Genomic DNA, 20,885 nt, shown 5'->3' with positions numbered 1-20,885 from the left:
GCCTCTGGTGCCACATGCCAAAACTGATCTGGAACCAATCATTTCTCTCCCCACTCCACCCTCAAAAGTGGACGTGTCAAGGGCTTGTCATTGTGAACAGCCAGCAGGGCCAAGATATAATTCTGAGTGTTTTATGGCCAGCTGCAGACCAACAGCATCAAATGACTCCAAGGAGCTCAGAGTGATGTACAAGGTTTATCTTCACAGCCACCCTGTGAGGTAGGTTCCGATATTCTAACCCAGCCTTTCCCGAGCCGGTTGTACCTCAACTCCTATCATTCTCAGCCAGCAAGGCCAGTGATGGGAGCTGTAGTCCAACACAGCAGGAGGGCACCAGGTTGAGGATGGCTGCTCTAACCACAACATCACACTGACTTTCACCTTCCAAATCATACAATTAAGGCGCTCCTTCCAAGAGGGTTAGCAACTCTAGCCAGGCTAGATTTCGGATGCCCTGCAAGTGCAGCGTGGCAGATGTGGGCACGTCAGTGCGTCAGCTTGTGACGTGCATGCAAGAAAGACGCAGTCGTGTTAGAAACTACGGAAGGAGCTCCCACGGTTGCTGCTGTGAGGTGATTGCACTAAAGCAAACACATCCTGGTGACCTTATTCCAAAGGTGTGAAGCAGGTGGGGTGGGAACCAGGCTGCTAATGAGAAGGCATTCTCCGCTCTCTTTGTGGAGAGCTACAAAAGTGAGTCACCCTGTGCATAAAATCACAGCGTTAAGGGATATGTGGGTTGGGTAGGGGGTAGGCTTTGGGTGCATGCGGCCCCCGGCAGTGTGTGTGTGGCCCTTGGGGGCACAAAGCTTGCCCACCTCTGATCTGGTCCAATATTGCCTGCCAACCTGAAGTAGCAGCAGCTCCCCAGTCTCAGATTGAACAGTCGCTCTCATTACTGGCTACCTGTTCCTTTTTTTAAACTGGAGATTCTAGGGAATTTCTGCAGGCCAGGTATGTGCTCTACCACAAAACTACATGCTTTTTTTCCCTGAGATGGGCCGGCAAAGCCATGGCTTATCCCCACAGTGGAGTGCACAACTGTGTAGCTGCATTTGATTACGTCAGATTCAGGTAACAATGAGGTGGTAAAGTCCCAACTTGGTAGAATGGACTGTTCCACTTCAGACTACCAGCAGAGGCAGGTGCAGAAATCACATTTTAAAAAGTTTAAACATTTCCCTGCAGACAGAGAACTAGCACAGTGAGGTGCGAGAGCTGGGCTAGAACTTTCTTCCCTGATTTGCTTGTTCTTTACTTGCAGGAAGCTGTTTATACACACAGGGGAAGCATCCAAATATGCCACTTCCAGTCTGAAGTGGTACAGTCCACACTACCACCTTAGGATTTGCCTATCTTGTTCTGCTGCCTCCGTCAGACAGGCCCCTTCTAGGAAAAGTCCCATGTTAAGTTTATGTTGTCTTCATCTCACTTTCATGGTAGAACTGGATACCTGTTCTTGAATGGCCATGCAAGGTTCTCTGCAGACAGACACGATATCTAGCTGCTCTAAGCTGTCATTGTGGAAGGGAGGGCTGGAATTACACATTTTAAAAACAAATTTTGGTTGGTTTAACCAAGTCTTGCGTCCAAAGTGCTTTAGGCAACTTACTGGGTTTTCACGCTGTGGAAGAGAAATGTTTCAATATATCAGACACCACAATATGGCAGGAACTTATTCTGCACACAAGCCCCACGGAAACAAATGCAAGTTTTGTGAAAACTATACAGCTCTCATTCGTTTCAATGTGCAAGAAAAAACTCTAGTCAAGTCTACCTTTAAAAATGGAGGCTTTTACTCCAGGAAACGGCGAGAGACTATTTTATTGTGCAATGTAAAACAAAGCAGGCAGTATTATTCAAATGCCAGATCCAGAACTTGATGCTGTTCCCTATGGCTCTCAAATGAAGCTTCAGAAGCAGCTACAAGCACACAGTCTTGAAATCGGAATTTGTGGTAAGGATTCGCTGGTGTGTAACGAGATTTCTGTCCGTATTTTGATACAGACTGTTTGTCCCATGGATCCTGCCACCTGTGGGGCCCTTGAGCTGATAACCAGAGGCTTTCTCCGTAGAGAAACCTTCCCTAACCTGGTACCCTCTGGATGGCCTGGACTACACCCCCATCATTCCCAGTCAGCATAGCCAAGGGGCACCCTGGCTGGGGATGATGGGAGTTGCAGACCCACCACATCTGGAGGGCGCCAGGTTGGGGGAAGACTGACATGGTGCCTAATGTGGTCAGCAAGGGAAAAAGAGAACTCACAAGCTCAGGAGACAAGACACGACGCTTTGGCTTAAAACTTTTAATATAAAAATTCACCGACGTACAAAAATGCTAAAATGTGACAAACCGTTCAAAATACTGGGATCAACTTTCCTGTTACACGGCAGTAGTAGAAAATAAAACCAAAAGCTAAACCCAACTTGGTTAAGAAGCAGTGAAATGTACACAGATCACACCCCACTGTCTACTCAGAGCCGTAGGCATCTCCCGCTGGCCTTCTTGGTGGCGGGCTACTCTCGATGGACTAGCACGAATAGGCCCAGTAGAAAGAGGACGGTGTACTGTTGGGGGGAAAAAACGCAAGACAGAATTATTTCAGCCGTCAAGCACAATTACAGATAACGACCAGGAATATACAACTGTGACTCGCACTGTGGAACGTGGCCTCCGATACAGACCCTGGAGTTTTCATAGAATCCCAAGCTTGTAGGAAAGGATCCATATGTGTGCCCCCACCAGCACAACTAACGATGTGCTAGCACAAACAATGAATGTGCAATGTAACTAGCGCAATAGGGGAAAGTGTTGATTTGCCACTGAAATTCACCACTTTTCCCCATTGCACAAGTGTTGCTCTATGCTAGTGCCATGTCAATAGTGCTGACACCAAGGGACCGATGGATACTACCATTAATTAGTTCATTAATTAAATTTATTAATTGCCCTTCTGGCTGGTCACCCAGCCACTCTGGGCAATGTAGAATAATAGAAACAGTTTAAAACAATAAAATTCTACATTAAAAACATCATGTTTCTAAGAATACCTTAACCCACCCCAAATGCCTGCCACGTTTTTAATGCGTGGCGGAAGCTCATTAAAGAGGGGGCATGGCGGAGTTCCCTAGGGAGGGAGTTCCACAGAGTGGGGGCCACCACAGAGAAGGCCCTCTCCCTCGTCCTCACCAGTCTAGCTGTCCTGGCTGATGGGACAGAGAGAAGGCCATCCGAGGCTGAACTTGTTAAGCTGATCTTGTTACTACCTTCAGCTTTGAAAAACTCTAGTAGTGATGCTTAGCAATGCGGCAGATCTGTACCACCTTCGGACTACAGGCAGGGGTTTATATGATGGGATCACACCAACCACCACCTCCCTGAAAAAAACCCTCCACACTGAAAGCTAAATGTTCACGGCTCACCTAGCCTTTGCCTCCCTAGAGGAAGTAAGTCAACTGGCACCTTGTGAGGAAGTTCCAGGCTGGGCTATAAGGTCACAACCATCGCCAGAGGCTCTAGCAGTGGCAGTGAAGTGGGGTCAGAGGATGTTATCTGCCTCCCCTGCTCCAACATTCTCTTGACTCCAACTGACTCTCAAGAAGACCTGCCTGGAAAATTAAGCCTGGCAAGTGGCCGAAGGAGCGTCTCCTCCCGTATGTTCCTGCCCCAATTGCTACAATCACATTCAGAGGTTCCTCTCTGGGTGCCGCCACCCATAACGGTATGACAGGTGGCTACCAGGAAAAGAGCCTTCTCTGTAGTGGCCCCCCTACCTGTAGAATGCCCTTCCCAGGGAGATCCACCTGGTGCTTTCATTGAATACGTTTAGATACCTTCCTCTTCCAGCAGGCATTTAACCTTTATTTTGTTGCTCTGATTATTAACTTTACTGCAGGCTCTTTAATATTTTCGATATTGTCATTAGTTGTATCTATTGCTTTGGTTGCTACTTTATTGTTGTTCGGGGTTTTTGTAAACCTCCCCCAGGACATTTGGAAGTTGGGCAGCACATAAATATAATAAATCAAGGCTGTGCCCACCCCCCAAACAGGAGTAAACGAGTCGTTGGCGCCTTGTGAACGCATTCCAGGCTGGGCTATAAAGTCACAACCATCTTTGGAGACCATTGCCTCCAGCGGACTGTGCATTTGCTCTGGGTACAGTGCGGGCTCACTCCCTCTTTTCTCCCTCTATAGTAACCTGCAGTATGAGGGCAGACTTGACACATGCGGGGTTTGGGGTATGGTGGCCCTTTGTATCCTGACCCGTATTAACAGGTTGTGCCTAGCTCTTCTCTTGGCTTCTTCTGGCTCTACGGTGGATTTGCCTCCTTTAAAGGGAAGGTCCAAATGGTAGTATCTATTGGCTTCTGGAATGGGGCATAACTGTATTTTCTATGGCTAAATACATTGGCTGATAGTTTGTTTATGAATGTTGTATTTATTGAATGGGTGTTTTTTTAAAGTCCCAAGTTGGAAGTTTATAGATTTAGTGTAGCATTTTATTGTCATATTGTTAATTATTGATATTTTATTTGATACGATGTTGTTAGCCACTTTGGGCTTTCTTCTGGAGAGAAAAGTGGGGTACAAGCACAGGATGATGAGCTATTTATGCAGGGTTTTTAAAAAATAACTACACTGAATACCTTCCATGGGAGCCTGAAGTTAGATGTGGCGCACTCATACACAGGTTTACCATGACAGTGAGAGCCAAGCCTTAACAGATGCAATAGAAATGGGTTACAACATGTGCTGTTCCTTTACAAGTTTAAAAGGCGGAAGAAGTCTTAGTGAGGCAGGATTGGTGGCCCTTCCACCTTTATGCTAGGCTTCCCCAACCTGGTGCCCTCCAGATGTTTTGGACTACAATTCCCAGCATTCCTGACCATTGATCACACTTGATGGGGCTGATGGGAGATGAAATCCCAAACATCTGGAAGGCACCAGGCTGGGGAAGGCTGCTTCATGTGCTTGGCCTTCCCCCATCCCCAGTCCATGCCAAAAGAGTGAAACTAAATTCCAAGCTCTGCAAGGGAATAAAGAAGTCCACAAACGCTGCAACCAAACCACCACAAACAGATTCAAATGCCTTATTCCACTTAAAAGTGGTTCAGCTGCCCAATTTGGGACATTTTAGTGAAGAATTGCAGAGAGAGAGACCCTGACACCCCCATCCTCGCTCCCCTCTGAGCAACAACCTTTCTATGCAAAAGCTTCGTTAAGGGAGGGCTTGAACTCCAAGAGATCAAGTAAACTGATCATACCTTGAATTTGGGGTAATCATTCATTAGGATGGTCACTATTCCAATGTATGGCACAAATCTAAATTGGAAAAGAAAGTCATCCGTTTTAGATACCATCTCACCAGGCTGGCTGTAGGCTCCGAGTACACAGCTAACTGACTGAACAAGACTTAGGCCTAGATTCAGCATGCAGGAGAATAACATGGCAGAATACTGAGATGGTACCATTTCAGACAGCGGGTGGGGAAGACAACTGTTGCACCACGCCACCCGCCCCCATTTAAAAAAACAACAACACCTCCCTGCAAATCAAAAGTTAGCACATCAGGGAGAGAGCTTCTAGTTCAGACCCTCTCCCTCTTGTGGTAGTTTTCTCCTTGTAGGGTGCATTTCACCGAGAGGAACAGTAAATTTTTTTTTTCCTCACCTGTTGTCTAAAGTGCTAGAGTCCCTTCAACCACCTCGCTCTACTTCACGCAATATAAGACCAGGCCTTATTTTCTGGCAGAGGGGGGTTGGGGAGCCGTCCCACTTTATAGAACAATGCCCAGACTCCACCTAGGCAGTCCTCCTTAAGGAGTCGAAGCCAAGCCTCTGCAGCCATCCAAACCAAGCAATATCAGGGGTTGCTAACATGTGGGAAGATTTATCATAGCGTTCCCCAACACAGCTTGGTAGCAATTCAGACCTCCTGTGTAGATATCCCACACAGCTACCTTACTTCAGAAGTCTTACCTCTGGGGAGGGGCCATAGCTCAGTGGTATACACAGAACCTGCATCCCACACACAAGATCCCTGAGTTCCAATCCTTGCTGTCTCCAGTTAAAAGGATCTGACACAGCAGGTGATGGGAGAGACCTCTGCCAGTCAAGAACAGTTAAAAGGATCTGACACAGCAGGTGATGGGAGAGACCTCTGCCAGTCAAGAACAGGCAAGCCCACTGAACTGATGGACTAAAGGTCTGACTCTGTGTAAGGCAGCTTTGTACGTTTAGTACAGGAGTAGGCAATCAGGCACCCCCCTGACGTTTTGGACTACCCATCAGCCCCAGCCAGCCCAGCCAATGGTAAGGGATTGTGGGAGTTATAGTCCAAAACGTATGTATTTTTAAAGAGGTTGCAAAAGTGAAAATTCAAAAGGACTCCCTGATTAATTAACATGAAGGAAAGCAAAGCTTGCCACACATCGCCCCTTGCCAGCTCACCATCACTTACCCTCTCGCTCTTCCCACTACATCTTTCTTTTCCAGCCAGTGCTGCCCTTGCTTGTACAAGCCTCTGTCGTCAACAGCGTTATTGTCGCCCTTTGTCAAAAACTTGATTTCTCCATTTTGTCTAACAGAAGGGGGGAAAAAACCCCCATCAGATCAGCTGCTAGAGGACGACCGAGGCAGAATGTAAACAGCTACTAAAGCGGCATCCCCCTCTCCTCCAAAAAGATGCAGTTGTGCTAGAGATCTGTGCAAAGGTCAGAATTACAACAAAACACGCCTGTCTTGGAGAGAAGAGGCCAGTATGGCAGAATTCCAGGAGTGGTTCTACAAAATGGGGCATCTTCAATCCAAGACAGTCAGGTTGCTCACACACACAGTCCACGGGAATGCTCTGTCGAATTCAGTGGATTGTTGGTTTAAAAGGATATGGAAATGTTGGAAGGCAGAGGAAAGCTGCAAGGATGAGATGAGTAATAGGAGGAAAAATGCACCTCAAAGACTAGCTCCACCAAAAGGAAAGGCCATTTGGTTACCGCACAGATGCCTTTCCGAGAATGGATATAAGAACTTCGCAGCAACTCTTCCGCTGCAGGTTTTAGGGCCCTATGCATGTTTAGAAAGAAAAAAGACCTACAACTCCCAGCATGCTCCAGCAAGTCTTGCTGGCTGGGGAATGCTGGGAGTTGTAGGACATTTCTCTGTCTAAACATGCATAGGATTGCAGCCTTATTTACCGAAGAAGTTTATGAGCGAACATCCAGCATAAGCTCCCAGGCCAGCACTGGCATTAAAGCAGAGGGTATCAAACTTCTTTCAGCTCAAGGGCCAATTCAGTTTTGGAGAAGCTCTCGGGGGGCCACATTCCAGTGGTGGGTGGGTCCAAATGCAAAAGGGGGTGGGGCCAACATACCAGCATATTTGAGCTTAAAGTTAAACTGCCAGTAACCAAGCTCCAGGAGAGGAATTCCAACCTTTCAGAGTGGGAGAAAAAATACACGGAAGCTGGGAAAACACCAAATGATTGGCAGCCAGGGGAAAGGGAAGGAAGCATGGCCATCTTGGGAACCTTAGAGGGCACGACTGGAACTGTAGGTGGCCTGGATTTAGCCTGCGGGCTGGAGGTTCAACACACCTTGGTTAAAATAATAAAATACCATTTTTAAAAAGGGAACAGGCATGCAGGAACAGCAGCATTCATCCAATACAATAAACCAGGGTGAAACTGAAGATAACGATGGCTTAGGTCCTGCAGCTATTCCAGACTTGGCAAAGTGGTAAAGAGGACCACCCAGCAGCAGCAGCATCCCGCAGGGAGACCTCCAAAGGAAGCCCCACCCACCCCTTCCCTGTGTGCACTCCACATTATTTCGAAGTCAGCTACACACTAACTGCATTCAGACGCCACATTAGCTGATCCTCTACAATTCGGAGGATCGGGAATGAGCTCCCTCCTCCCTTCACATACTGGGCTTAATAGAACTGTTCCGGTTTTCATCAAACCGGCAAGCTGCGGTTTGAATAAGTCTTCCAAACAGGTCTTCAAAATGAGAATCAAGTCATGGCTGCAATCCTAGCTGAGAGGGCTTGTTCAAACCACAGTCTGCCGGTTCAGAGGTAAGGGCAAACTGTAGTTTGATCAAATGGCGACGGAATGAATTATGCAGAACATACAAAGGGAGAAGGGAAAGCGCGAGCACAGAGCTTGTTCCTGATCCTCCAAGCCACAGCGGCACCTGAAGCACAGCCACTGTCTGCAAAAGGATCCCAGTGTAAACTGACACAGCAACAGACTTTTGCAACCATCCAAGATTTGAAACATACTTTTCATGAATTTTCAAAACCCGATGCACAATGGGAATTTCCCTTCCTTCTATCCTAAAGACCACGATTTCACCCACTCTGATTGGCTCTTCGATGCGATTGGTTAAGAACAGGAGATCTCCTCTGTGAAATGCAGGTTCCATGCTGCCACTGGAAGACAAAGACATTGGTTAACGAGAAAATTCAGAGCTGGTTGTTCTGCCTTGAGATGCTATCAGCCAGGCTATTTTTCAAGGGCTAAATTGAATGATATGAAAAGGAGGTACTATCTGCTAGAATCTTCATGCATATTCAGATAAATAACTACAACATACTTCCAGGATTCTAGTTCGTCATAAGCTGCACTATTATTGTGATTCTCTCCGTCACCAACCTTCTTCACCCAGGTGCTGCTAATCCATTACTTGTGTCTCGGAAATGGTGGAGTGATGCCAAATCCTTAACCTTTGAAATTTTAAAGTGATTGATCAAGTGCAGGGAGAGAGGATGAACTTTAAGCACTGTGTATCTGTGTTATGCCTGCAGTCAAGGCAAGCTTGACATTCAAAAGGGGAAAGAAAAGGCAAAGACACAGATAGCCTCCTGGCTTCCCATTTCAAGCTCTGGCAAGAGATGCGCACGTAGCATGAGCCATCAGTGATAGGAGATGCAAGCTTAGGAAGAATGCCAGCAGAAAGGACTTGCTATTTGCCTGTTGTCCGTGACTAAGGAATCTCAGAAATCGCCTCCTCCCCTCTGAATCTGTTTGGGACCTTTGTTTAGCATCTGAAGTCCTTCTTCTGGTCCCCACTACTTATGGAAGTTTGATTGGTGGGAACAAGAAAGAGGGCCTTTTTTATTGTGTCACCCAGAACAACGCCCTCCACCCCACAGATGCATCTTTCTGATTTTAAAGTGCGGGCAGGCTGATATGGGTGAAGGCGGTCCTTCAAGTAACTTAGTCCCAAACCGTTTAAGGCTTTAGAGGTCAAAACCAGCACTCTGAATTGGGCTCAGAAACACAACGGTAACCAGTGCAGCTGGCAAAGTACATGGCGTTATATGACTGAATTGCCTCGCCCCCACCAATACTCGGGTGGCCGCATTCTGCACAAGCTGGAGTTTCTGAACTGTTTTCAAAGGCAGCCTCATGTATAGAGAATTCCTGTAGTCCAGCCTGGATGTGACTAGTGCGTGGATAACTGAGGCAAGGTCCGTCCTCTCCAGATACGGCTGCAGTTGGTGTACCAGCCTAAGCTGGTAAAAAGCACTCCTGGACCCCGCAGCCCCCTGCTTTTTTCCAGGAGGGCTCCCAGACTGCACACTTGGTCTTTAAGGGGGAGTGCAACCCCTTCTAAGACCAGTTGTAAATCTCCATCCAAAGTAGTTGGTTTCTCAACCCACAGTGCCTCCGTCTTGTCTGGATTAAGTTTCAGCTTGTTTGCCCTCATCCATCTCAAAACAGCCTCCAGACACTGGTTCAAGAGTTCCACAGCCTCCCTGGGATGTGCAGGTGGAAATGAGAGGTAGAGCTCAGTATCATCCGCATACTGTTGACATTTCAGCCCAAACCTCCTGATGACTTCCCCGGGCGGTTTCATGTAGATGTTAAAAAGCATGGGGGACAAGACAGAACCTTGTGGCACCCCACAGGCTAATGGCCATGGGGTGGAACGAAAGTCCCCCAGCACCACCTTCTGAGACCACTCCTCCAGAAAGGACTGGAACCACTTTAAAACTGTGCCTCTCAAGCTCAATCCAGATAAATGATTCAGAAGGATACCATGGTTAATGGTATCAAAAGCCACTGAGAGGTCCAGAAGAACCAACAGGGTTGCACTCCCCCCATCCATTCCCTGGTGTAAGTCATCAACCAGGGCAACCAAAGCTGTTTCCGTCCCATAACCAGGCCTGAAACCTGATTGGAATAGATCTAAGTAATCAGTTTCATCCAAAATGGCTTGGGAGTTGTGAGGCCAGCACATGCTCCAGCACCTTGCCCAAGAATGGCAAATTTGACACAGGGCAGTAATTATCTGGAACCAGCGGATCTAAATTTGGTTTCTTCAGCAAGGGCCTCACCACAGCTTCTTTCAAAGCTGTGGGGATCTCGCTGTCCCTCAAGGAGGCATTTACCACCTCAGAGGTCCAGATATCCAGCCCAATTCTGGCAGATTTCACAAGCCAGGATGGGCAAGGATCTAAAGGGCAAGTAGTAGGCCTCAGTCCTCCAAGCAGTTTGTCTGCATCCTCAGGTTGCCCAAGCCAAAAGGTATCCATTACATGACTAGATGGTGCACCAGGCCCATCCATGTCAGACTCTGTCAAAACAATGGCATCCAAGTCAGCACGAATACAAGCGATTTTGTCTGCAAAATGTCTGGCAAATTGTTCACAGCGGGCCTTTGAGGGTTTGAGTTCTTGTGTTCCAAGGTCTACACCCAAGAGGCCTTTAACCACATGAAAGAGCTTCGCTGGACAACACTGAGCAGATGCAATTGTGGCGGAGAAGTAGGATTTCTTTGCCGCCACCACCACCGCCATCACCACCACAGAATAAGATCACGAGTGAATTCTTACGTGTGTTCAATTGTATTCGTTCTGAGACTTCTGTCATTCTGTCAATTGCGCTCTAATCGTCGACACAGTCGTTTCATTGCCCTCAGATCCTCAGAATACCAAGGAGCTGACTAGGGATGGTGGAGAAATCCGCCACGGACTCCAGTGAGGAGTTCTAAAGAATCCAATTCTAAAGAATCCGGCCCCCTGGAGTCTGTGGCGGAACGGACTACCCCCACCGAAATCCCCCTGGAATGGACCTACCTTGTGTCAGCCATCTGGTGCATCCGCTGCTGGGCTGCTGCGGCCGCAAATGGTGGCTAGCATAGCGGCCGCCATTTGCGTCCCTACGCTAGGCCGTGATAGGCTATGTAAATATATACGTAGCCTATCACGGCCTAGCGTAGGGATGCAAATGGCGTCCCCTATGCAGGATGTCATTTGCGTCCGCAGCAGCCTAGCAGCGGATGGAGGTTGTGCTGCGGATCGGCCCGGCGGCTCTGTGGACTGGCAGCGGAGCGGAGCCGGCCAGGCAGGATTCCGGGGGGAGGACTGGATCGCCTCCCCCCCCCCGTTGAGGATTCCGGAGGGAGGACCGGATCACCCCCCACCCCGTGGACCCCAGCGGAGCCAGGTAAGTGGGGTTTCGTACACCCCTAGAGCTGACACAGTTCTACGACTTGGTTGAGGATGTTTGGGAGCAATCATATCAACAGCCCAGGCCATCTCCTCATTCCAAGTGGTGACCAGGACCTCGGCAGGACTGTTGGCTAAGCCTGCAGGAAAATGCCCAAGAGACCTCTGAGCCATCTGAGGAATGCTGGAAGGCTGGATTGGGACACCAGGCAGGCTGGATTTGGTTCAACACTCTGAGGTTCAACACCCCTGCTTTGGAGCTCTGGATAGGTTTATAGCAGCCTATCCCAGCCTAGTGCCCTCCAGATCTGTTGGCCATGCTGGCTGGGGGATGATGGGAGTTGTAGTCCAACACAGCTAAAGGGCACCAGGTTGGGGACAGCTGCTTTACAGTGCCTTCCTGGTCTGTGACCACAGGGTCAAGCCCCAGCACCTGCTGTTAAGAACATCAGACGAGCCCTCCTGGATCAGACCCAGGGTCCATCTAGTCCAGCATTCTGTTCACACACTGGCCGACCAGCTGTTGACCGGGAACCCACAAGCAGGACACGAGCGCAACAGCGGCACCTCACCCATGTTCCCCAGCAACTGGTGCACAAGTTAAAAGGGTCCTACGGTAGCATGGTTGGAAACGGACTCTGCCTGAGCTTTCTAGCCCATTTTCAATCAGCCAGACTAGACTAGGGACAGGGAACCTGTTTCAGCCCAACAGCTGAATTCAGTTTCAGAGAAGCTCCTGGGGGCCATATTCTAATGATGAGTGTGGCCGCAGGCAAAAGGGGTGGGGCCAAAAATACCAGCATATGTAGCTTAAAGTTCTTACCGCCAGTAACTAAGCCTTAGGAGAGACAGAGAATGGGGAAGAAACAGCACACAAGCCTGGAAAGCAGCAATTGGTGGTCAGGGCAAAGGGGGACCCTGGAGATCAGAACTGGGACCCTGGACCTGAGCTTCTGCACTCCTGTTTCAGATGGCAAACTTCTGAAAATGTTAGGATTTATATGTATGCACTTCTTGTACACAAATTCAAATAGCAGCTTCCTGTGTGACAGGGAGAAGGCACTACTGCCCACATGGTCTGTCTCAGAGGTGTCAAGGCCCATGTACCACATAAGCTGCTTCTGGGTTTGTGTGCCCTTCTGTCAAGCTAGTACCAACGTAAAGGGTTTGGTGCCAGGTTGGCAGAGGCCATGTCCAGCAGGTGCTCCAGACTTCAAAAGCCATTCCACAGGCCGTTTGAGCTGCATCTCCCCCACAAAGTTCTCACGCTGCACCTTGGTTTGGCCCAGAGATTCCCAGCAAAGTTTTACCTAAGCACGACCACAATGGGGCTCTCACTGCCTGTCGCCACCATCAGCCCCTTCCAGATCATCAGCGCCGAGGAAACGATCATTCCAAAGTTCAGCACCTGGTAATACAGCTGGGAGGGGGTGAAAGGACAAGGATGAGGGGAGGGAGCACTGGGAATGCAACATCCCCCCTTGTCCAAGTACACAGAACTTTCCCCTCAGACACAAACATCCCCCTTCCCTGGAACCACAGTTCACAACTCATTTACTCCATTAAGTCCCAGTGCAGTTAACAGGACTGCTTGGGAGTAAGTGGACTGCAGCCAGCACAGTATGCCCACAAATATACGTACATTTTAATTCTCAAGCACCGTTGAAATAAAGCCTCAGTAGAACCCAGTTCCAATTAAGTGGTTTAAGTTGGCAGCTTTAAATTACAAAACAGAACACAAAGATCCAGTGTTGCCTGGAAAACAACATTCTGGACATGAACTCGGAAATCCCAACAAGCAGAGACCAGCAGTAGCCTTTAGGGGGTCATTTTCTCTCAACTCACTTTCCTTCTGTTCCCATGTAGCAACCCTCCTTACAGGCGAATCCGAGGGCAAAAGAAGTTGCAAAGAACTTGGTACTCAAGTACAAAGGAAGAAACAAAAGGAAGCAGAATTGCAGATGCCCCAGTTCCTGCATCCCTCAGCCTGCAATGCGTAAGGTGGCTTGCTTTCATTGCGGCTGGCTGGAGCTATGGCTCAAGCGAGCTTTGTGCGCAGAAGGTCCCATGTTCAGTCCCTAGCATCTCCAGTTAAAAAGATCTCAGGGCTGGGGAAGATCTCTGTTTGGGACCCTGGAGAGCAGCACTCTGTCAGAGCAGACAACACTGAGCTAGAAGCACCAGTATCCTGACTAGAGATGTAAAATTTCAGGAAATTTTGAAGTAATGGAAACAAAGACATGACTTTCTCGTTAGCTAAAACAAGGGAGACACTACCCTTCCACCAGACCAAGGGACCTTTAAGCATGATGGCAGTGAGTTTCTAAATACACCTATGCTCCATATTTTATGGAGGGGTAAGGAACCTCCAGCATCTCCACCTGGCTCTTAGGTCCAGTCCCTGGCATCTCCAGTGTAGTTGTTCATAGGAAGCCGCCTTATACCGAGTCAGACCCTTGGTCCGTCTAGCTCGGTGCTGCCAACACTGACTGGCAGCAGTGGCTGTCCAGGGTTTCAGGCAGGATCTTTTCCCCTGAAGAGCCTGTGGATTGAACCTGGGACTTTCTGCATGCAAAGCAGGGGCTCTACCACTGAACTTCAGCCTCTCTGTGAGTCATTTTTTAAGATCAGGACGGAAGTGATAGGAAAGGCTTTCCCTGCCTGAGACTCTGGAGAGATGCTGCCAGTCAGAGTGGGTAGACAGTACCGGGCTAGATGGGCAAATAAATCTGACCTGAAATAAGGCAGCTCCTTAAGTTATTTAGGGTACAATCCTATGCATGTTTAGGCAGAAAAAAATCCTACGACTCCCAGTGTTCCTCAGCCATAAATATAGGATTGCACCCTAAAGTTGTTAGTGGACACCCTAAAGCTATGACTGGTACAAATCATGTCGGCTTTTCCAGTCTTTATGATTGGGTACCTGATAACGGAATAAAGCCTTTCGAATGTCAGAAAAAGAGTCCTACAACTCCCAGCCTAGTGCCCTCCAGATCTGTTGGCCATTCTGGCTGGGGGATGATGGGAGTTGTAGTCCAGCACAGCTAAAGGGCACCAGGTTGGGGAAGGCTGCTTTTGTAGGACAGAATGCTGGGAGTTGTAGGACAGAAAAGAGTCCTACAACTCCCAGCATTCTTCAGCCAACATGACTAGCTGGGGAATGCTGGGAGTTGTATGACTTTGTCTGTCTAAACATGCATAGGATTGCACCCTAAACTATGCAGTGTGTGGAGAAGTCATTTCATTTTGTCGGCCCTGAATCTCCTCCCAGCCAGTTTTCATGGGGCAACCCTCCCCCCACACACAAAGATTCTAGCATTAGTGAAGAGGGAAGACCCCCCCCCCCATTCTCTCCACCTCGTGCAGTTTTTACTCCAATTCGTGGGCTTGCAGAGGGCTCCGCTCCAGCCACCTGCATTGCAGGCCACGGATCCTGCGATCCCCTCTCCACATGCGACTGGGCGCTGACAAGACACCCCCCCCACCCAGTGCTGGCTGGTGGCCCCGATTTCGGCGGGGCTGTGCATCCATTCTGGGTTCCATTCAGGACTCTAAAGGAGCTATCCAAGGTGCTGAACCCTATCCCCAAAACGGGTCCAGCACCTTGGATGGCTCCTTTAGAGTTCTGGCTGGTTCTGACTGAAGCCCTGACCGGATTCACAACCCCACCGAAATCGGAGCCACCAGCCTGCACTGCCCCACTCCCGTTGCCCCCCAGGCTGCAAAGCGCAGAGGCCCAAGACCAGGCCTCGCTCCAGCCCCGCAGCCCCAACTGTTCCGGCGCCCGCGCGCACCTGCCGCTTATTCATCCGCCGAACATCGTCCAAGAAATCCAGAGAAAACATCACGGGGGGGGGGGAGGGAGGGGAAGCGCGAAGAAGCCGCCGCCGGGAGACCCAAGAGCCCCGCGCTTCCGCTTCCGGCCGCCTGGAGCTATTTCCGCCCAGGTCGTTTCCCGCAAACCATAGAGGTCGCCTTTCCCAGAACTGCCCGAGCTGCCCTGCCCTCCGAAGAGCTACTTAGAGACCCGCACAACAACATAAGTAGCCTTCACTGCCGGTTCCGATTAGACTCTTCTCTATGCGGGGAGGGGCGTGGAAGTACGTAGGAAGCCGCGCTAAACCGTGAAACGTAAAAGAAAGAAAGAAAGAAAGAAAGAAAAAGGCGACACGCCTGCTTTTATTTTAATGTTGTTTTACAGTTTTATTATTTGGGGGGTAAACGTCTTCGGGAGGTTATATAGCTGAAAAGCGGCGATAGCTAACATTTGGAAAAAACTGCTGTCAGATGCTCTGAGTCAGAATGGGAAGGAAAAGAAAACAAGTGGAGTCGATATTTACTCCTTTTCACTTCTGTGCTTTGACAGAGCTGCTGCTGATAATGATATTAAAAGTTCATCCCACCCAATGAGGTCTAAGCAGCTGGGAGTGGGTGAACCTTGGGTCCATGAAATCAAGAACAGACGTGCTCTGTGATTTGATGGTGGTTTGCGGGGTATGACCTTGTAAAAGTCATACGAAATCAAGAAGAACCGCTTTTTATTTCACAGATCCGGCCTTTACTTCCTTCCTAGCATATGAGCTTATCCGTTATTGGGGAGGAGGCCCCTAGGCCATGCAGAAAGTGACAGCGACTGACAGTTTGCCTGGCTGGCGTTTTCTTGCAGGGATGGACCAAGACAATTTGCTCCCTGATGTGAAGGAAAGGATGGTGCCCCTTCCCATTCCATGTACAAAAGCCCACGACTGGCGGATGAATTTGCCTTCCACACAGATGATGGGACCGTCCTCCACTGCACCTGAAGGCAGCAGGCTCAATTAGGAGGCACAGAACAGGCCACAAAGCACACAGGCTTCTCCTCCTTGCTGCCTCCCAGCATCTGCTGCCCGAGGCAAGTGCTTCACACTGCCTAATGGTAGGGCTGGCACTGTCTTCCTTACCTCCCAGAGGCCATTACAACCAACTGCCCTGTGAACAGGAGAGGAAGAAGTAGAAGCAGTTCTGTCGCCACCTCTTTCAAACTGTGTGTGTGTGTTTTAAAAGACAGTTTTAATTATATATATTCTTCCTCCCTCTCTATCCCATATTCCTTTTGTGTCATATCTTAATTTAGATTGTAAGACCGAGGGTAGGGACTGTCACGCCACTTATGTTTGTAAATCACTCCGAGAGCCTTTTTGGCTAAAGGACATGGTATAAGCACTGCAAACAAACAAACAAACAAACAAATATCTTTACAAAAACCCTATAAGGTAGGCAAGGCTGAGATTTCGTGATTGGTTCATGTGCGCCTCCTCAGCTTTGTACCTCTTCCTCATACAGAATGGTCAGCTACGGGCAGCCATTCCATTCCACCCCATCTGGTTCCAGCCAAGTACAGCATGGCCTGCTCCATTGGTTTCACTGGGACCAGCTGGCATTGGCCACCCTCCCCTGCTCTACTAGCCAAATCATTAAGGACAATATCCATGTTTAAACAGAAAAGGTCCTACAACTCCCAGAAATAAGCCCCACAATTCCCAGCATGGCTAACTAGGGAATGGTGGGAGTTGTAGGACTTCTTTCTCTCTAATCATGCATTGGATTGTGTCCAAAGAAGGTATTGGATCATCTCCTCTATCTGTGTTCTCCCACCAAGTGAAGACTAAGCAAGCATTTGATTCTGCTGTTGCTTTTATTTATTATCTGTTCCTTGTGGGGGTGGGGGTTGTGTGTTTTTGCTGCTGCTTTTACCTTGTTAATGTCTTTTAGAGAGTAATCCTATGGGGATAGATGGCCAGCTCCAAAATCGGAGGCGACCGCCTATCCAATGCAGGGCAGGAGGAGCACGGAGGAGTGCATCTCCTCCACACTCCAGCCGCCCTGCATTCGTGGCTAGACAGCCAATTTCAGCTGTCTAGCAGCGGGACCTTGGAGTGCAGGGTGGGGAGGCCGGATGACACAAGTGTTGTACTGACACTTCTGAACTCCCCGCCCCGTCCCCAGGAATGCCCAACTTTCCCTGCTCTGTGCTGCTCTTTGAAGCACGGAGCGCAGGGCCGATCCACACTGCCTACGAGGTGGTGGAGAAGGGGGTGGAGGGCAGTTCTCCGGGAACCGACGAATCCTATAGCTGTCTAGCCACTGTCTAGCGTCCATAATGATTCATTTTTGTTTTTATATTTTGAAGCCACGGTAAGTGATTCCCCTTTCGGAGGGCAAAAGCTGGGTAAAAATTCCTTCTATTAAAAAAAGAAGTATTACATAAGCTTTCATGGACTTACAGTCCACTTCATCAGATGCATGAAATGCATTTATTTTAGTTTTATTGTTGTCATTGGAATTGTTTATTACTGTCTTTAAAAGAGTGATTTTAATATTTTTACATGTAAATCACTTAGAGATTTTATTACATTAAGTAGTATACAAAATATTATGAATAAATACACACATGATGGCAGAGGGAGAGGGGAAGAATTGTTAACGGTAAAGTCAATGTTTACAATCCAACCTCCCCGCGCCCGCCCCAACCCATTTGTATATATACTTGTAACTCAGGATAATATGACCTGCATCTGATGGAGTCTACTGTAGTCTCTGAAAGCTTATTATGCCATAATATGTTCATCTTTAATGTGTGACAAGACCCTTTGATATTTTTACTGCAATAAGCTAACATGGCTATTCCTCTGGGAATCTATTAGCAATTCCACTGGGCTGTAATTGTGTCAGGACAGATGCAGCAGAGTCCACTCCAGCGACCTGGTTCGCCTGTAATGGCGGCAAATGGTGGGTTAATTAATGCATGATTTGCCACAGCGCATGCTGGGTGCATTCCATGGTCATTTTGAATATTCAACCCCCGATTGGTCATTTAACCCACAATTAACCTGTAGCGTCTGGATTTGGATGTCATATAACAGCCCCCAATCGGCCTGATGAATGTTCAAAAAGGTTGCAGAACATGGCTGGCATGCTTGTGGCAAAACATGGGTTAATTAACTCACGATTTGCTGCAGCATGTGCTGCCATTATGAGCAAACAGCCTCATTGACTCAACCAATTGTCGTTTGGGTCCTCCTCTCCTGGAATTGGCTCCTCAGGCACGTTAGACTAGGGTGGGTAGAAGGTAGATCTCCAGATGTTTTGGACTTCCAACTTCCAGCGTTCCTGACCATTGGCCATGCTGGCAGAGGCTTATGGGAGTTGAAGTCCAAAGCACCTGAAGATCTACTTTCTGCCCACTCGTGCTTTAGATGATGATGATCTAATTATTCATAATAATAAATAGCAATGAGTGAGGATTTCATTGCAGCTGGTCTCCATCTATGTCTAGTGCTCTAACTACACCACGCAGGCTTGTAAAAGGAGACCAGTAATCAGGATGGGTGCAGGAACCTGCTCCCTTCCCCAATTTAAGAAAGAAAAAAAGATATGTAGCTTGTTTTCTACTTTTTCTAGTAAGGATGTAACAAAAGAGAACCTGCTGATTACACTCAGCTTCAAATGTGGACGAGAGGCAGAAATTCAACAGGCAAAGTTCTTATAATTGCATCTCCTGTTGAATTTCTCCTCATTGTGAGGCACTTAAAGACACAGGAGGCCTGATATTAAAAAACAAAAAGTCATGCTTTTTGGAGTAGAGTCTGATGATTTCAAAGCATTCTAACCAAAGGAAATCTCTAGCCCTGCTTGATTTTTTTGAATTGGGGCAGGAGTTCCTATGCATTTCCAGCACTCTTGCCCCGCCTGTGGAAGAATCTAGCAAGGATAATGAAGTATTGGAAGTTGATATAGAAACTTATTAAGCCTGTAGCACTTTGCCATGGAGTGAACCCTCTCGCAGGGCTCCGTCTCCTTTTCAAAGGGGAGAACCTGAGGGACGCATGCGCCCAGGAGATAACATAAGACTCTCCATGACAGCGCCTTCCCAGGGACGTGCATATTGCATGGCTTGCCTGCAGGGCATCATGCCTAGCCAGAAAAAGGGAGTCCATGGAAGCTGGAGGCTATGAGGGGAGTGTGGGCGACTCCTGCAGTGGAGCCCATTTCTATAGGGACTGACTGGTATGCCTGGTTACAAACCGCACAGACAGCCTGCATTGAAATTGAATTAATGCAGCCTTCCTCGACCTGGTGGCCTTCATATGAGTTGGACTGCAACTCCCATTATCCACAGCCAGCATAGCCAACACATCTGGAAGGCACCAGGCTGGGATAGACAGCATTAATTCAATTGTATTCCCATTCTGTTCATTGTAATTCATTAACCACAATGCAATACATTGCAGGGAGACTGCATTGCAGTTCAGTGATTTACAATTAGGGCTGTAATGTTTCATGGATTTAAAAGATGCACCAATTTATTGGGCGTTTTTTTTTTTAAGAAAGAAAACAAACTACTTTTCATAAAAGCACTTCTAAAAACAGCAGATGGCAAGCACTATCCCCAGTCTTCTAAGATGCCTGCTATGACCTGTGTGTGTTATCTGAAAACAAAGGAAGTCTGGGGGTTTTTTTGCTTTAGCAGTACTGTTTATATGGAGATCTTAATAATTAAGTATGATTAATCCATTAAATATTCTTTTGTTGGTTTGCAGCCCAAATTAAAATACAATACAAGCAGGGGTGGGGGGACAGAAGAGAGCGAACCGGGGCGGGGGGGGGGGAGAAGAGAATCCCAGCAAGAGGGGCAAGAATGCCATTGTTACCAATTTATAGTAGGAAACATGTCTGCTCAGAAGCAAGCGTGAGCATCATGTCTACTCACAAATAAGCAGGACAAGCCTCTGCATGTCTGCTCAGAAGTAAGCAGGCCTGAATCTTTCAGCAGCACTTTCAAATAGCATCCGAAATAGCAAGGCGAGGCATGTCTACTCAGAGGCATGTCTACTCACACATAAGCAGGGTAAGCCGCTGCAGGACAAGTCTTAGGAGAAAGTTTCCCAATGGTTTGTTATTTTGGGCAGGCTGCAATCCTATGATCCATGAGTAAAACCCAGTGAATACAGTGGGACTTACTGTTGAGTAAACATGCACAGGACTGTGCTGTTAGGAAACTGAAAGGGGGAATGAAAACCAGGGCAAAAGCAGCAAGTAACTGGTGTATCATGCTTTTCTTCTGCTACTAGATGTATCAGAGGTCCTCCTGTGCTGTGTATTAGCAAGTTTCTTTAAATAAAACAAGGGAAGGCAGGAGAACAAAGTCAATTTGGGTTGAAATCCAATGGACACCTATTAGGGAGTAAGGCCCACTGAAATCAGTGGGTATTACTTCTAAGTAAAGATGCATAGGATTGCACTGTAAGACAGTTGGAAACGGGCAGATGGAAGGAAAGCCAATGGAGGCCTATAGCATTCCTCAAAGCCTTTGATGGAGGGACCTCATGAATGAAGATGCCCACGGAGGAAGAGAGAAGAGTAGGGATTCTAGAGCTTCAGTACTGGTCT

At 48.0% G+C, this 20,885-nt stretch overlaps 1 protein-coding gene across 2 annotated transcripts; it reads right to left on the bottom strand.

Annotated features, from left to right (window-relative positions):
• Positions 1–1,775: 1,775 nt before the first annotated feature.
• Positions 1,776–15,363, bottom strand: SEC11A (SEC11 homolog A, signal peptidase complex subunit). Of its 2 annotated transcripts, XM_084816961.1 has the most exons (6): positions 15,251–15,363; positions 12,767–12,876; positions 8,283–8,432; positions 6,463–6,582; positions 5,268–5,325; positions 1,776–2,568 (listed from the first exon to the last, which is right to left on the bottom strand). In XM_084816961.1, exons 1-6 carry the CDS (start codon positions 15,299–15,301, stop codon positions 2,518–2,520), a joined length of 540 nt encoding a protein of 179 aa, XP_084673087.1. In that variant the 5' UTR covers positions 15,302–15,363; the 3' UTR covers positions 1,776–2,517. The 2 variants fall into 2 exon arrangements, with proteins under 2 accessions (XP_084673087.1, XP_084673086.1); XM_084816960.1 differs by lacking the exons at positions 1,776–2,568; positions 5,268–5,325; positions 6,463–6,582 and having other exon boundaries at positions 7,918–8,432.
• Between the last annotated feature and the right edge of the window lie 5,522 nt (positions 15,364–20,885).

Source organism: Heloderma suspectum, chromosome 11 (genome assembly GCF_057233095.1).
Source record: "Heloderma suspectum isolate Gila_16-S chromosome 11, 16-S_ref, whole genome shotgun sequence".
Classification (NCBI taxonomy): Eukaryota; Metazoa; Chordata; class Lepidosauria; order Squamata; family Helodermatidae; genus Heloderma; species Heloderma suspectum.
This window is presented reverse-complemented; position numbering and strand designations above follow the sequence as displayed.

Excerpts from the sequence above, each read along its gene's own strand:
- SEC11A (XM_084816960.1), bottom strand. The coding sequence starts at position 15,301 with ATGTTTTCTCTGGATTTCTTGGACGATGTTCGGCGGATGAATAAGCGG. Across the intron at positions 12,877-15,250 it reads GGCGGATGAATAAGCGGCAG|CTGTATTACCAGGTGCTGAA; the intron begins GTGCGCGCGGGC and ends ACCCCCTCCCAG. Across the intron at positions 8,433-12,766 it reads CCCATTGTGGTCGTGCTTAG|TGGCAGCATGGAACCTGCAT; the intron begins GTAAAACTTTGC and ends TTTGTCTTCCAG.